At 44.5% G+C, this 15,100-nt stretch overlaps 1 protein-coding gene across 1 annotated transcript; it reads left to right on the plus strand.

The window, feature by feature from the left end:
* Positions 1-1,293: 1,293 nt before the first annotated feature.
* Positions 1,294-14,537, plus strand: LOC110534507 (transmembrane protein 154). Its single transcript, XM_021619385.2, has 9 exons — positions 1,294-1,532; positions 3,078-3,149; positions 3,288-3,353; positions 3,468-3,527; positions 3,775-3,933; positions 4,283-4,340; positions 9,743-9,819; positions 10,344-10,390; positions 13,678-14,537. The coding sequence occupies exons 1-8, from the start codon at positions 1,412-1,414 to the stop codon at positions 10,376-10,378; spliced, it is 648 nt and encodes a 215-aa protein (XP_021475060.2). The 5' UTR covers positions 1,294-1,411; the 3' UTR covers positions 10,379-10,390; positions 13,678-14,537.
* Positions 14,538-15,100: the final 563 nt, after the last annotated feature.

Genomic DNA, 15,100 nt, shown 5'->3' on the forward strand with positions numbered 1-15,100 from the left:
CCACATGGGGGCGCTAATGGACCATAGAAGATATACGTTGTATTAAAAATCCTCAGGCATGCTGGCCTCCTAGTTCTCTTGCCAGACTAGACACAGCTGGTAAATACATAAATATGTTTAAAAGCCTTCAGTATTGATAGAAAGAGGAAATATATTCATCTACCAAAGCCTATATTGACTGGTGGATTATGTCTCTGTGGTTTTCCTGAAATACATCATCCATGAAGCACAACTAGACAGAGTTAGAAACAAGTATTAAAGTGGCACTCGACAATGCTACAATAATACACAATACTGAAACACATTGTGGAACGCTCCAACTGAGTTTTGAGACACTGAAAACAATCATGGTCAAACATGGTACATGTCTATAATACTTTGCATCATCAATACACGTGTATAAAATAATAATTGTACAAAACAATTTAAGTACAGTGGATAACCCCAACCCTAACTATGCATCACCAAACCCTCATTCGCTTTGGTGTGTACTGTTACTTTTTATTTGGCCAACATTTCTTTAAAAGTCCGTATCAGTTGGAAGCTTCTGTGTTTATAGTCTCAACTCTGAACATGTTTCAACTCAGAAAAATCATTCACCTGTGACATCATGTCTAAACTTGTCATGGCCGGGGCTATGCTTTATGGGATAGGTGGATAAGGGTATGGGGGAAGGTTAATGAGGTATAACGACATATCCATAGATAGTACAGTATACAACGTTCAGAGCTCAGTTCTGACCCTGTTAGCAGTTTGAATTCAAACCCAAACAGAAGTTTACCTGGTCCTTCAGGAGACCCGTGTAACAGAGAACAACTACCAGCTGCTCCTTACTGAATGTAACTAAGCAAAACATTTTCCTATCCCCCATTTAGTAAGTTTGCTATGCTCTTGTCTTCTCTTTGGTATGCCCCGAGTGCTTGAATACCTTAACTGGGAGGAATTTGCTTCAGCAGAGAGCATTGGAGCTGCCAGGCTTGTGGCTACAAGCACACAGTTAATTGCATCACATCCGCAAGAGTGATCCAGCTGGGTGTGTGTAGCTATGTGGCTGTGTACTCTTTAGGTTTCTCTCTCTCTCTCTCTCTCCCTCCCTCCCTCCCTCCCTCCCTCCCTCCCTCCCTCCCTCCCTCCCTCCCTCCCTCCCTCCCTCCCTCCCTCCCTCCTTCCCTCCCTCACCCTCTCTCATTCTCTCTCTCTCTCCCCTCCCTCCCTCCCTCCCTCACCCTCTCTCATTCTCTCTCTCTCTCCCCTCCCTCCCTCCCTCTCGCCCTCTCTCTCATTCTCTCTCTCCTCCTCCTCTCGGTGAGTCTCTAGGTGAGTCAAAAGCAGCCCTGAATCAGGAAGTAGGATGCCGTGACAGACATTAGTAGGCAGAAGGAAATGGGCACCACCACCACACAATGTCACTATGTCTGCTGCTGCTCCTGTCCATGGTAACACAAGGATGAGAGGGAGGAGAGGCCACAGGGAAATGACCCCATCGTCGATCATGTTGCTGCTGGCTTTGACAGCCTGCCTGGCGGGGACTGGTAGGTGTGGACTGTGGATTGGAAAGATGATTTGCCCTTACTGCTCATTGGAAACAGAGCTTTCATGGCTTTCTCTACTCTCCTACATTCACTCACTTTCATTACTTGTCTGTTTTCTATTGGTGTCCTTCCTGTTCTTCTTTTTTTTTTAGTTTGCCTGATAGTGTAATAGTCTGCTGAAATGTGGTTGATATTTGCGGGTGGTGGCTGCTGAAATATGTGTGGACATGTTTTACGAAGAGATAGTGAAAGCTCTAGGCCTTTTGACTACATGGTATTCTATCCAGTAGGTCTCACACACTGTACCTGAGTAATCGCTGCTGTACGGTTGGTTACATGTGCCTTTGAGTGGCTTCACAATGCTTTCTGAAGTTGAATATTTGAGTAGCTCTCCGAGAGCTTGTTCACTTCTATTCAAACGGATGTTATTGTCTTTGTACATCTCTGTCGCATGTCAGTTGTGAAAGAGGCTGAGTTCACATCCCTTCTTGCAACAGGTAGTTAGTTACGAACGATAAGAATCAGCTATAAACACAGTGAAACGTTGATGTTCCTGTTTCATTTCAAAAGACCCATCTTCACCAAAAGAACGAGAACATTGTGTTTTGTCGGTAGGAAAAGCATTAACAGAAACATTTTCGCAATGGCATTACCCAGGTTCTAATGGCACAGTTTGTTCCCTCTGTGGTGCACGTTATCTCCATCTGTGTGATACTTCTTTTGAGTTGACAGAGTCATAGAGTATACTGCCAGTATACTGCATGTGCCTTGCCTTTATCACTGTATCCACTGGCTGATAACCAAGGGATACGTTAATTTGGAAGGGTTTTTAATGCCATGTCCATGTCTCCTCAACACATTCATTTTTACACTGTACATGCCCAAACATTTACAGTAAGATGTGTCTGTGATGGTCCTTGGAATGTCCGGGGTTAACCTACACAAAGAAAGGTGCTATCTAGAACCTTAAAGGGTTATCAGGCTGTCCCCATAGGAGAACCCTTTGAAGAACCCTTTTTGGTTCCAAGTAGAACACTTTTGGTTCCAGCTACAGAGGGTTCTACATGGACCCCAAAGGGGTACTACCTGTAACCAAAAAGGGTTCTACCTGAAACCAAAAAGGGTTTGCCTATGGGGACAGCTGAAGAACGCTTTTGGAACCCTTTTTTTGGAAGAGTGTATGATACATAGGCCCATTTAGTTAAACATGATTAAGGTCACAGCTCTCAACCAGGTACACTACTGACAGGCCCAAAATGATTCACATCCAAAGATCTGATGACTGTTTAAACTCATTTTTCTGGGAAACAGTATCACACTGTCTGACTCAGTGTAGTTTGCACATAGCGGAGTCTTTCGTGGGTTTTTTTATGAATCCCCAATATTCTAAATTGCATAAAACTAGGGTGATGATTTCTTTAGTGGCCAAGTGACCCGGGAAAACTATTGGCTCTTGTTATACCGTAGGCTTGAGGTCAGGTGGTGTTATAATGAAGAACTCCTGGCCCTATGTTGCTTAACCATGGACTCTTTCATTCATTGCAGTGTTCTGCCAGGGTGATAAGGACACAAGTACTGTTGAAGAAACACAAACAGAAAATGATGCCGGGTTCTCAGGTGAGCTTTAGCTGTTGTCTGCTCCCCCCATGCGCATGCTCCTCCAACACAACCTGGTGGCAATAGCTCATAACTGCCCCTTTCCAACGGGTTTGGGATTAGTTGTGCTTGTGTTGATGCTTTTCTCAATGTCCCCAGTGATCCCACCTGTAAGTGATGCTACCCCTACACCAGACTCATACCTATCATCTGAGAGTCCTTCAGGTGAGATTACACCTGTCTCCATAACACAATTCCATTACCTGATTTCCATCAGAGCCTTGCATGGCAACAACAAAAAGGCCCTCTGGTGTTTTATTTCATTTTATGTCATTTCAGAGGGATATGAGACTGAAGCTGACGCTGGTTCTGGGTTCAGTCCAGGTGTCAATTTAGAAGGTATATTACATCCGTACATCAGCACTTTGTAACAACTGCTGATGTAAAAGGGGCTTTATAAAATAAACTTGGCTGATTTGATTGATTGATTGAACACAAACGACAAAACGGATGGAGTGTTTAAGAAAACCGTGTGTTAGAAACGATGATTGAGATGGTGAAAATAATTGCAGAAACATTGCAGACAAGCCGGTGTTACATCTATAGCGGCACGCTCAGTTTCCCACCACGATGGTTCCTCTTCCAGGGGAGGATCATCTCAAATCCTCTGAAGTACCACTGGAGGACAGTCTGAGTCTCACCTTCGTCCTGGTTCCTGTTGTGCTGGTGGTCGTGATAATCGCCATGGTAGTGGGAGTAGTCATAATCAACCGCAGATGGAATCGGAAAGGAAAGAGCAATTCTGGTAAGTCATGAGAACTGTGCTATAGCTGGAAATATGTCCACGTGATGAGAAGTGACATGACCCCATTCTCATACACCATGACAGATCTGCTTATGACTAGATGTACTGTACAATTCAGTCGTACCTTTTCATTGCATGGGTACTTTACAACACTATGACGTGAACAACAGCTCTGAGTTGGGGTATGTTTAGCTTTGTGCATACTTATTTAGAATATTGTGTAGGCTTACAGTTGTGTACTCAACCACAATACAGTATACAATGTATGAGTGGATATTGTTAATGTACTTTGACATGACTTTCTTAGATGGTGCACAATGTTGGCTATAATGATGGTTTCCTATTCCAGATAACGTAGAAGAGGATAAATATTTGCATGGTAGCGATGACACAGAAAAAGTTCCAATGTAAGTATGAGTACTACAGTGCATTCGGAAAGTATTCAGACCCCTTGACTTTTTCCACATTTTGTTACATTACAGCCTTATTCTAAAATATAAAATTATTTCCCTCATCAATCTACAATCAATACCACACAATGACAAGGTGAAGACAGGTTTTTAGACATTTTTGCAAAAAACAGAAATACCTTATTTACATAAGTATTCAGCCCCTTTGCTATGAGACTCGAAATCGAGCTCAGGTGCATCCTGTTTCCATTGATCATCCTTGAGATGTTTCTACAACTTGATTGGAGTCCACCTGTGGTAAACTCAATTGATTGGACATGATTTGGAAAGGCATTGAAGGTCCACAAGAACACAACAGAAATAAATTATGTAAACTGTGCTAATGTGTAGTGAGTTTCACTTACTGCCTAGTACACAAGGATCCAAAACTGTAAACCTAAAAAAAACACCAAATAGATTCTTAAATGGAAGAGGTTTGGATCCACCAAGACTCTTCCTAGAGCTGGCCGCTCGGCCAAACTGAGCAATCAGGGGAGAAGGGCCAATGTCAGGGAGGTGACCAAGAACCCGATAGTCACTCTGACAGAGCTCCATAGTTTATCTGTGGAGATGGGAGAAGTTTCCAGAAGAACATCCATGTCTGCAGCACTCCACCAACCAGGCCTTTATGGTAGAGTGGCCAGACAGAAGTCACTCCTCAGTAAAAGGCACATGACAGCCCATTTGGAGTTTGCCAAACAGTACCTATAGGACTCTCAGACCATAATAAAAAGGATTCTCTGGTCTGATGAAACCAAGATTGAACTCTTTGGCCTGAATGCTAAGTGTCACGTCTGGAGGAAACCTGGCACCATCCCTACGGTGAAGCATGGTGGTGGCAACATCATGCTGTGGGGATGTTTTTCAGCGGCAGGGACTGGAAGACTAGTCAGGATCGAGGGAAAGATGAACGGAGCAAAGTACAGAGAGATCCTTGATAAAAACCTGCGCAGAGTGCTCAGGACCTCAGACTGGGGCGAAGGTTCACCTTCCAACAGGACAATGACCCTAAGCGCACGGACAATGACCCTAAGCGCACAGCCAAGACAATGCAGGAGTGGCTTCGGGACAAGTCTGAATGTCCTTGAGTGGCCCAGCCAGAGCCCGGACTTAAACCCGATCGAATATCTCTGGAGAGACCTAAAAATCCCCAAATACAGTTGTGCCAAGCTTGTAGCGTCATACCCAAAAAGACTCAAGGCTGTAATCACTGCCAAAGGTGTTTCAACAAAGTACTGTTTTATACATTTGCAAAGATGTCTAAAAAACAGTTTTTACTTTGTCATTATGGGGTGTTGTGTGCAGATTGATGAAGGGACAAAACAATTGAATCCCTTTTAGAATAAGGCTGTAACATAACAAAATGTGTAAAAAGTCAAGGGGTCTGAATACTTTCCGAATGCACTGTATCTAGGCTACTGCTCTTGACTGTGCTCTCTATACATTTCAAGTTGCAGGCACTTAAATTCGTATATGGCAGTAAATCTGTTTCCCTTCGTAGGATTTTGACCTCACCCTTTCTCGCCTCTGTTTGTTATTTCCTGTTTAGAAAGAAAGACGTTGAGGAGTTTGAAACAGGCGTGTGTGTGTGTGTGCTCTGTGTGTGTGTGTCTCTCTCTCTGTGTGTGTGTGTGTGTGTGTGTGTGTGTGTGTGTGTGTGTGTGTGTCAAATCAAATCAAATCAAATCAAATTTTATTTGTCACATACACATGGTTAGCAGATGTTAATGCGAGTGTAGCGAAATGCTTGTGCTTCTAGTTCCGACAATGCAGTAATAACCAACAAGTAATCTAACTAACAATTCCAAAACTACTGTCTTGTACACAGTGTAAGGGGATAAAGAATATGTACATAAGGATATATGAATGAGTGATGGTACAGAGCAGCATAGGCAAGATACAGTAGATGGTATCGAGTACAGTATATACATATGAGATGAGTATGTAAACAAAGTGGCATAGTTAAAGTGGCTAGTGATACATGTATTACATAAGGATACAGTCGATGATATAGAGTACAATATATACGTGTGCATATGAGATGAATAATGTAGGGTAAGTAACATTATATAAGGTAGCATTGTTTAAAGTGGCTAGTGATATATTTACATCATTTCCCATCAATTCCCATTATTAAAGTGGCTGGAGTTGAGTCAGTGTCAGTGTGTTGGCAGCAGCCACTCAATGTTAGTGGTGGCTGTTTAACTTTTTGATGGCCTTGAGATAGAAGCTGTTTTTCAGTCTCTCGGTCCCAGCTTTGATGCAGCTGTACTGACCTCGCCTTCTGGATGATAGCGGGGTGAACAGGCAGTGGCTCGGGTGGTTGATGTCCTTGATGATCTTTATGGCCTTCCTGTGACATCGGGTGGTGTAGGTGTCCTGGAGGGCAGGTAGTTTGCCCCCGGTGATGCGTTGTGCAGACCTCACCACCCTCTGGAGAGCCTTACGGTTGAGGGCGGAGCAGTTGCCGTACCAGGCGGTGATACAGCCAGCCAGGATGCTCTCGATTGTGCATCTGTAGAAGTTTGTGAGTGCTTTTGGTGACAAGCCGAATTTCTTCAGCCTCCTGAGGTTGAAGAGGTGCTGCTGCGCCTTCTTCACAATGCTGTCTGTGTGTGTGGACCAATTCAGTTTGTCTGTGATGTGTATGCCGAGGAACTTAAAACTTGCTACCCTCTCCACTACTGTTCCATCGATGTGGATAGGGGGGTGTTCCCTCTGCTGTTTCCTGAAGTCCACAATCATCTCCTTAGTTTTGTTGACGTTGAGTGTGAGGTTATTTTCCTGACACCACACTCCGAGGGCCCTCACCTCCTCCCTGTAGGCCGTCTCGTCGTTGTTGGTAATCAAGCCTACCACTGTCGTGTCATCCGCAAACTTGATGATTGAGTTGGAGGCGTGCGTGGCCACGCAGTTGTGGGTGAACAGGGAGTACAGGAGAGGGCTCAGAACGCACCCTTGTGGGGCCCCAGTGTTGAGGATCAGCGGGGAGGAGATGTTGTTGCCTACCCTCACCACCTGGGGGCGGCCCGTCAGGAAGTCCAGTACCCAGTTGCACAGGGCGGGGTTGAGACCCAGGGTCTCGAGCTTGATGACGAGCTTGGAGGGTACTATGGTGTTGAATGCCGAGCTGTAGTCAATGAACAGCTCTTGTCCAGATGGGTTAGGGCGGTGTGCAGTGTGGTTGAGATTGCATCGTCTGTGGACCTATTTGGGCGGTAAGCAAATTGGAGTGGGTCTAGGGTGTCAGGTAGGGTGGAGGTGATATGGTCCTTGACTAGTCTCTCAAAGCACTTCATGATGACGGAAGTGAGTGCTACGGGGCGGTAGTCGTTTAGCTCAGTTACCTTAGCTTTCTTGGGAACAGGAACAATGGTGGCCCTCTTGAAGCATGTGGGAACAGCAGACTGGTATAGGGATTGATTGAATATGTCCGTAAACACACCGGCCAGCTGGTCTGCGCATGCTCTGAGGGCGCGGCTGGGGATGCCGTCTGGGCCTGCAGCCTTGCTAGGGTTAACACGTTTAAATGTCTTACTCACCTCGGCTGCAGTGAAGGAGAGACCGCATGTTTTCGTTGCAGGCCGTGTCAGTGGCACTGTATTGTCCTCAAAGCGGGCAAAAAAGTTATTTAGTCTGCCTGGGAGCAGGACATCCTGGTCCGTGACTGGGCTGGATTTCTTCCTGTAGTCCGTGATTGACTGTAGACCCTGCCACATGCCTCTTGTGTCTGAGCCGTTGAATTGAGATTCTACTTTGTCTCTGTACTGACGCTTAGCTTGTTTGATTGCCTTGCGGAGGGAATAGCTGCACTGTTTGTATTCGGTCATGTTACCAGACACCTTGCCCTGATTAAAAGCAGTGGTTCGCGCTTTCAGTTTCACGCGAATGCTGCCATCAATCCACGGTTTCTGGTTAGGGAATGTTTTAATCGTTGCTATGGGAACGACATCTTCAACGCACGTTCTAATGAACTCACACACCGAATCAGCGTATTCGTCAATGTTGTTGTCTGACGCAATACGAAACATGTCCCAGTCCGCGTGGTGGAAGCAGTCTTGGAGTGTGGAGTCAGCTTGGTCGGACCAGCGTTGGACAGACCTCAGCGTGGGAGCCTCTTGTTTTAGTTTCTGTCTGTAGGCAGGGATCAACAAAATGGAGTCGTGGTCAGCTTTTCCGAAAGGGGGGCGGGGCAGGGCCTTATATGCGTCGCGGAAGTTAGAGTAACAATGATCCAAGGTCTTTCCACCCCTGGTTGCGCAATCGATATGCTGATAAAATTTAGGGAGTCTTGTTTTCAGATTAGCCTTGTTAAAATCTCCAGCTACAATGAATGCAGCCTCCGGATGAATGGTTTCCAGTTTGCAAAGAGTTAAATAAAGTTCGTTCAGAGCCATCGATGTGTCTGCTTGGGGGGGGATATATACGGCTGTGATTATAATCGAAGAGAATTCTCTTGGTAGATAATGCGGTCTACATTTGATTGTGAGGAATTCTAAATCAGGTGAACAGAAGGATTTGAGTTCCTGTATGTTTCTTTCATCACACCATGTCGCGTTAGTCATAAGGCATACGCCCCCGCCCCTCTTCTTACCAGAAAGATGTTTGTTTCTGTCTGCGCGATGCGTGGAGAAACCCTGTGTGCGTGCGTGCTCTTTTCCTCAAAAAGTTGTTTCACACATGTCATATCTGACATAAAGTATATAGTCATGTGTGAATCTTAAGTGTTTACACATTAGCCTGAGAGCTTATGAAAGAGCATTTCAGTAGAAATATGGCAAAGCTCAAGTTCCTCCTGCTATGACATGACACTTTGTCCCTGGTAACCAGCCTCCACGTGAGAATGTACGGTATGACTAAGGTATCTTTAGTGTAAGAGAAAGACTAACATAAAGGAAATAACCGCCAAAAACGATCTCCTGTCAAATCTTTACACTGCACATGAATGCTCTCTCTCTGTCTCTCTCTTTAAGCCAATCATGTGTCCATGATGAGCATTGACAGAAAACTATAATCAATGACGAGAGCGCCCTCCTGTGAGAATCAGCAATACTACCACTCAAATGGCCTCGAGTAGAAAATCATGTCAAACTCTATTGGAGGGAAGGACAGTGCTTATTCAAATACTAACAGTTTTGGGTGGAAATCAGTGAAAAACAGCATATTCCTAAGGAGTTACATTTGAGACCAGTACACCGTGTGAGAAACCCCTCAACTGTTTTGGATTGTCTTTATACCTCAACAGTGGATGTTTGTATTCCCCCCCCTCTACACTCCCTTCATTTTAGTCCCTTTATTTTGTCATTTTTCGAATGTCAAAACAGTAATATGAGGGTCTGACGATGTTGGCTGTTTTCCAGGCCCATGTTTGAGGATGATGTCCCCTCTGTGTTGGAGCTGGAGATGGAAGACCTGGAACAGTGGATGAATAAAGATGGTGAGTCATCTTAAAACCCCAAAAGAAAATGTATAGCAGCCCACTAATAACTATCTTTGAAAGTCATGTATAACTGGAACAATCTGAGCTGAGGCTGTATATCTTGTATGTTAGTTGGCAATGGTCGTCCTTGTTCTCCAAGCATTAGACTACTCTTGGTTCACAATAAGAAGATCTGTCTGTTGTAAACTCTGTTGACTACTCACTCCTGTTTTGTAATTGAAATTTGGACATTTGTAATCACATGCCTTTCCCTGATAAATGCTGCTGTGAAAACAGGTTGGTTGAGTATAACTTTTCTCCAATAGAGGGCGCCATTGTATACTTTATTACTGAACCACTGCAAGTGTGGCGATAGCGTTCATACGTGGACAAGACTGGAGTCAATTCCTTTTATATGTGCACTTTAAATATCTAAGTACATACTGATAGGAAAGCTATTCGTAGACTGTAAATGTCCATATTGTTTGGGATTTATACAGGGATATTGTATTCGTCACATGAGTTGTCAATTTGTTTTTTAGGTGGAGTTCGAATGGACTCTGGACAAGGGATCTAACATGAGATCATGGTAAACATACACCTGTTATTTACTAACACTATAGTAGTCAACTCTACTGTACTGCTGATTATGTAGCAACGCTGCAGGATAAGATAATGGTCTCTATTCAATCTGCATCACTGAATCGTTACAGATTGCGCGATATAAATGTAAAGGTAATTCCCGATTGAGCCGACATAGGCAGCGTTTACCGTGAACGTAGTCTACGATAACGCGGAATATTGCATTTACATTTCAATCACGCTTTAACGCTGAATATCTGTAATACGGATTGAATAGAGTCCAAGGTGGTGACTGGCGAATGCGTCAGTCACACCCATCAATGCAACTCAGGAACAGGGAGGGAGGACAGACAGCCTGGTGATGACATAATGTGTTGTCCTGGTGACATAATAACATGACCTGCTGCTGTTGACGTGGGTTGACCTGTCCTGCTGTTACTGTAACATGAAACTCAACAGTCTATCATTTGATTAAGAGAAAGGATCTAGGATCAGTTTAGCCTTTTAGATCATAATTAATAAGATGGACATGGATGAGGAGACCTGATCCTAGATCAGCACATGTACTCTGTGACACTTTATAAATACAGGCCTTGGTCAGTGGAGGCTGCTGAGGGGAGGACGGCTCATAATAATGTCTCCAAGGGAGCAAATGGAATGGCATCAAACACTTGAAAACAACATGTTTGATGCAGTGGTGCAACTTTTGTTTTAGAAGTGGGAGGGACATTTTTTTAATATATATATTTTTGTAATCCTATCGGATAAACACTCCAAACAGCCTACCCAACCTCTTGGAGGCATCCATTTTGTATCAGATTCCAATGATACATCTCGGGGGAACAAAAATGCAATTTCAGAATGTGGGGGGGACATGTCCCCTCTGTCCCCATTGAAAGTTTTGCCTCTTGTTTGATGTATTTGATACCATTCCACTTATTCCGCTCTAGTCATTACCAAGAGCCCGTCCTCCCCAATTAAGGTTCCACCAACCTGCAGGTACTATTAATAAAGCTGCCAGTTGAGAACTTGTGAGGCGTCTGTTTCTCAAACTAGGCACTCTAATGTACTTGTCCTCTTGCTCAGTTGTGCACTTGGGCCTCCCACTCGTTTTTCTATTCTGGTTGGAGCCAGTTTGCGCTGTTCTGTGAAGGGAGTAGTACACAGCGTTGTACAAGATCTTCAGTTTCTTGGCAATTTCTAGCATGGAATAGCCTTCATTTCTCAGAACAAGAATATACTGACAAGTTTCCGAAGAAAGGTCTTTGTTTCTGGCCATTTTGAGCCTGTAATCGAGCCCACAAATGCTGATGCTCCAGATACTCAACTCGTCTAAAGAAGGCCAGTTTTATTGCTTCTTTAATCAGAACAACAGTTTTCTAACATAATTGCAGAATGGTTTTCTAATGATCAATTAGCCTTTTAAAATGATACACTTGGATTAGCTAACACAATGTGCCATTGGAACACAGGAGTGACGGTTGCTGATAATGGGCCTCTGTACGCCTATTCCATAAAACATCTGCCATTTCCAGCTACAATAGTAATTTACAACATTAACAATGTCTACACTGTATTTCTAATCAATTAGATGTTATTTTAATGGACAAAGAATGTGTTTTTATTTTAAAAACAAGGACATTTCTAAGTGACCCCAAACTTTTGAATGGTAGTGTACATACTCATCATGTGCAGGTATTGATCCTTAATTTAAACTAGGAAAATCAGTTAAGAACATATTCTTATTTACAATGACGGCCAAACCCAGACGACGCTGGGACAATTGTGTGCCGCCTTATGGGACTCCCAACCACAGCCAGATGTAATGCAGCCTGGATTTGAACCAGGGATTGCAGTGACCCTTCTTGCACTGAGATGCAGTGTCTTAGACCACTGCGCCACTCAGGAGCCCAATTTAGCAACAGGCATTTCTGTTTTTTTTTGTACTTTGTATTCTACCCTGTTTTTCTCCCCAATTTCATGATATCCATTTGCGATCCAATTACGATATTGTCTCATCGCTGCAACTCCATAACAGGCTCGGGAGAGGCGAAGGTCGAGTCATGCATCCTCCGAAACATGATCCGCCAAACCACATTTCTTAACAACCGCCCGCCTAACCCGGAAGCCAGTCGGAGGAAACACTGCTCAACTGACGACCGAAGTCAGCCTGCAGTCGCCCGGCCCACCACAACAGTCATTTCTGTTCCCCCTGCATACCTTGTTTTGATACATGGTGGCCACACACACACACACACACACACACACACACACACACACACACACACACACACACACAAATACAGATACAAAGCGAGACAGAGTCTCACATACTCCCACACATGCTTCTATTATCTCTCTGACACACACACTCACACGCACAGAAATATACACATGACTGCACAAACACATGCCTCACTTACTGACATAAGGGCACACACACACACACACACACACACACAGTGACTGCTGAACTCTGTCCCCTAGTCCTCCTCTGTACCCATCGTAACCTTCTAACCCTCTGAAGCAGGAAGAGTCCTGACATCTGTTAGCGATTACCACAGGCATGCATGGAAGTGTGGCGCAACAGGGCGTAGGGATGGCCCCTTGTTCTCTCTCTCAGAAAGGCTGGGAGGGTCAAGGTCCATTAGACTAGCTGTGAGCTCACGTCATTCACACACAGCTTTTTCCCCCCAGGGTTCTGTGGGTTTGCAGCGTGCCATAAGGGTGGAGGGTCATAGACTACTCTCAGTTAACTGTGTAGGGCAGGCCTACTGTAGACCAGTGGAGGCTGGTGGGAGGAGCTATAGGAGGACGGGCTCATTGTGATGGCTGGAATGTAATAAATGGAACTGTTTAAAACACATCAAACATGGAAACCACATTTTTGACTCCTTTCCATGTATTCCATTCCAGCCATTACAATGAGCCCGTCCTCCTATAGCTCCTCCCACCAGCCTCCTCTGCTGTAGACAGCATACCCTATTGTAGACCTACTGTAAGTACATAAAAATCAGCTGTAAATATCTGTTGTTTCCAATGGGGGATTTATTGACAGTTTGGTGTAGACTAGAGGATCAACATGCCAGCTGATTGTGAAATGACATCATTCTCATTCCTTCCCAAGGACCTTTGTGAGTTACATACTGTAGGACAGAGGGTCTGGTGTGACAACCAAACGAATGTTAAAACATCACGTCACTCCTTCCGATGAAGGATGTTATTCTATTGATTGTATGAACATGTACTGTACTGTAGTCGCATGACCTCTCCCTGTCTGTCTGTCTCCTCTAGGCTAGTCACGGAGTCAGTCAATTCTCTCTCTCAACCGTCCTCTTGCTGTACTGCCGGTGACAAAGGACACTTCCCCATCGCAGGGAAGGACATTTTGTTACCCAGCCGCACTGTAGGCTTCTTCTATTCATGCCAATGTCAAAGCAACGTCATCAACCGACCACATTGACAACAAGAAAGCAACACCTCCGCCAAGGTGACTGCAAAAAACAGGAAATGCTGAATTTATTTACCATTTCAGCATAAACAAAAGACAAGTAACAATAAATGCACAAGTTAAACTTTTTTAGAACGTAACATCTTAAAATCTGCGCACTCCACCGTCAAATGTACTGTGGTATAGACTCTATGGAGAAACAGTGTGTGGCAATAGTCCTTTCACTACACGGATCCTGATTGTGGTCGGCCTAGTAATGAATGCTTTTTGCAACGCCTTCAACTCAGTACTGTGCCTTTTTAGTCATTGTTTCAAGTTCATATACACTTTTTATGTGATTGTTTTATTGTCTTTTGTATTCAGCTGCCATGCAGTGAGAGAGGGAATCCGTGAGAGAGGAAGGAGTAAAACACAGGAGGTTGGTGGCACCTTTATTGAGGAGGATGGGCTCGGGTTAATGGCTGGAGCAGAATGAGTGAAATGGCGTCAAATGCATCAGACACTTGGTTTCCATGCGTTTGATGCCATTCCATTCGCTCCGTTCCAGCCATTATTATGAGCTGTCCTCCCCTCAGCAGCCTCCTGTGGAGTAAAAAGTGTAAAACTATTGCTGAAAGCGGGTGTCGGTAGCCATGTTCTGACACCCAGACAACAATATCCGGACTTGACCTCCAAAGATCCTACAGGCCCTCCCCTTTACAACATAAACACATATTCCATGCCCACAGTAAAGCCAGACCAGATGGTATATAACCTTATTCCAACGGCCAACTGACCCAGGCCCAATGATAGATATGATGGCTCTAACCCAGTCCCATGATAGATATGATGGCTCTAACCCAGTCACACGATATAGATGATGGCTCAACAAATGTTTATGCTAAAGACTGGCTAGTGTCTCCTCCTCTGCTCTGCTCTGTCCCTTCTGGTTGTAGTATACAGACTGCACGTGGATCTATCTCTCTGTCTCTCTTTCACTCTCTCTCTGTCCCTCTCTCTCTCTCTGTCTCTCTTTCACTCTCTCTGTCTCTCTCTCTGTCTCTTTCTCTCTCTGTCTCTCTCTCTCTGTCTCTCTCTCTCTGTCTCTCTCTCTCTCACTGTCTCTCTCTGTCTCTCTCTCTCTCTCACTCTCTCTCTCTGTCTCTCTCTGTCTCTCTCTCTCTCTCACTCTCTCTCTGTCTCTCTCTGTCTCTCTCTCTCTCTGTCTGTCTCTCTCTCTGTCTCTTTCTCTCTCTCTCTCTCTCACTCTCTCTCTCTGTCTCTCTC

Source organism: Oncorhynchus mykiss, chromosome 10 (assembly GCF_013265735.2).
Source record: "Oncorhynchus mykiss isolate Arlee chromosome 10, USDA_OmykA_1.1, whole genome shotgun sequence".
Taxonomy (NCBI): Eukaryota; Metazoa; Chordata; class Actinopteri; order Salmoniformes; family Salmonidae; genus Oncorhynchus; species Oncorhynchus mykiss.

Excerpts from the sequence above, each read along its gene's own strand:
- LOC110534507 (XM_021619385.2), top strand. The coding sequence starts at position 1,412 with ATGTCTGCTGCTGCTCCTGTCCATGGTAACACAAGGATGAGAGGGAGG. Across the intron at positions 3,528-3,774 it reads TCCAGGTGTCAATTTAGAAG|GGGAGGATCATCTCAAATCC; the intron begins GTATATTACATC and ends TTCCTCTTCCAG. Across the intron at positions 3,934-4,282 it reads GAAAGGAAAGAGCAATTCTG|ATAACGTAGAAGAGGATAAA; the intron begins GTAAGTCATGAG and ends TTCCTATTCCAG.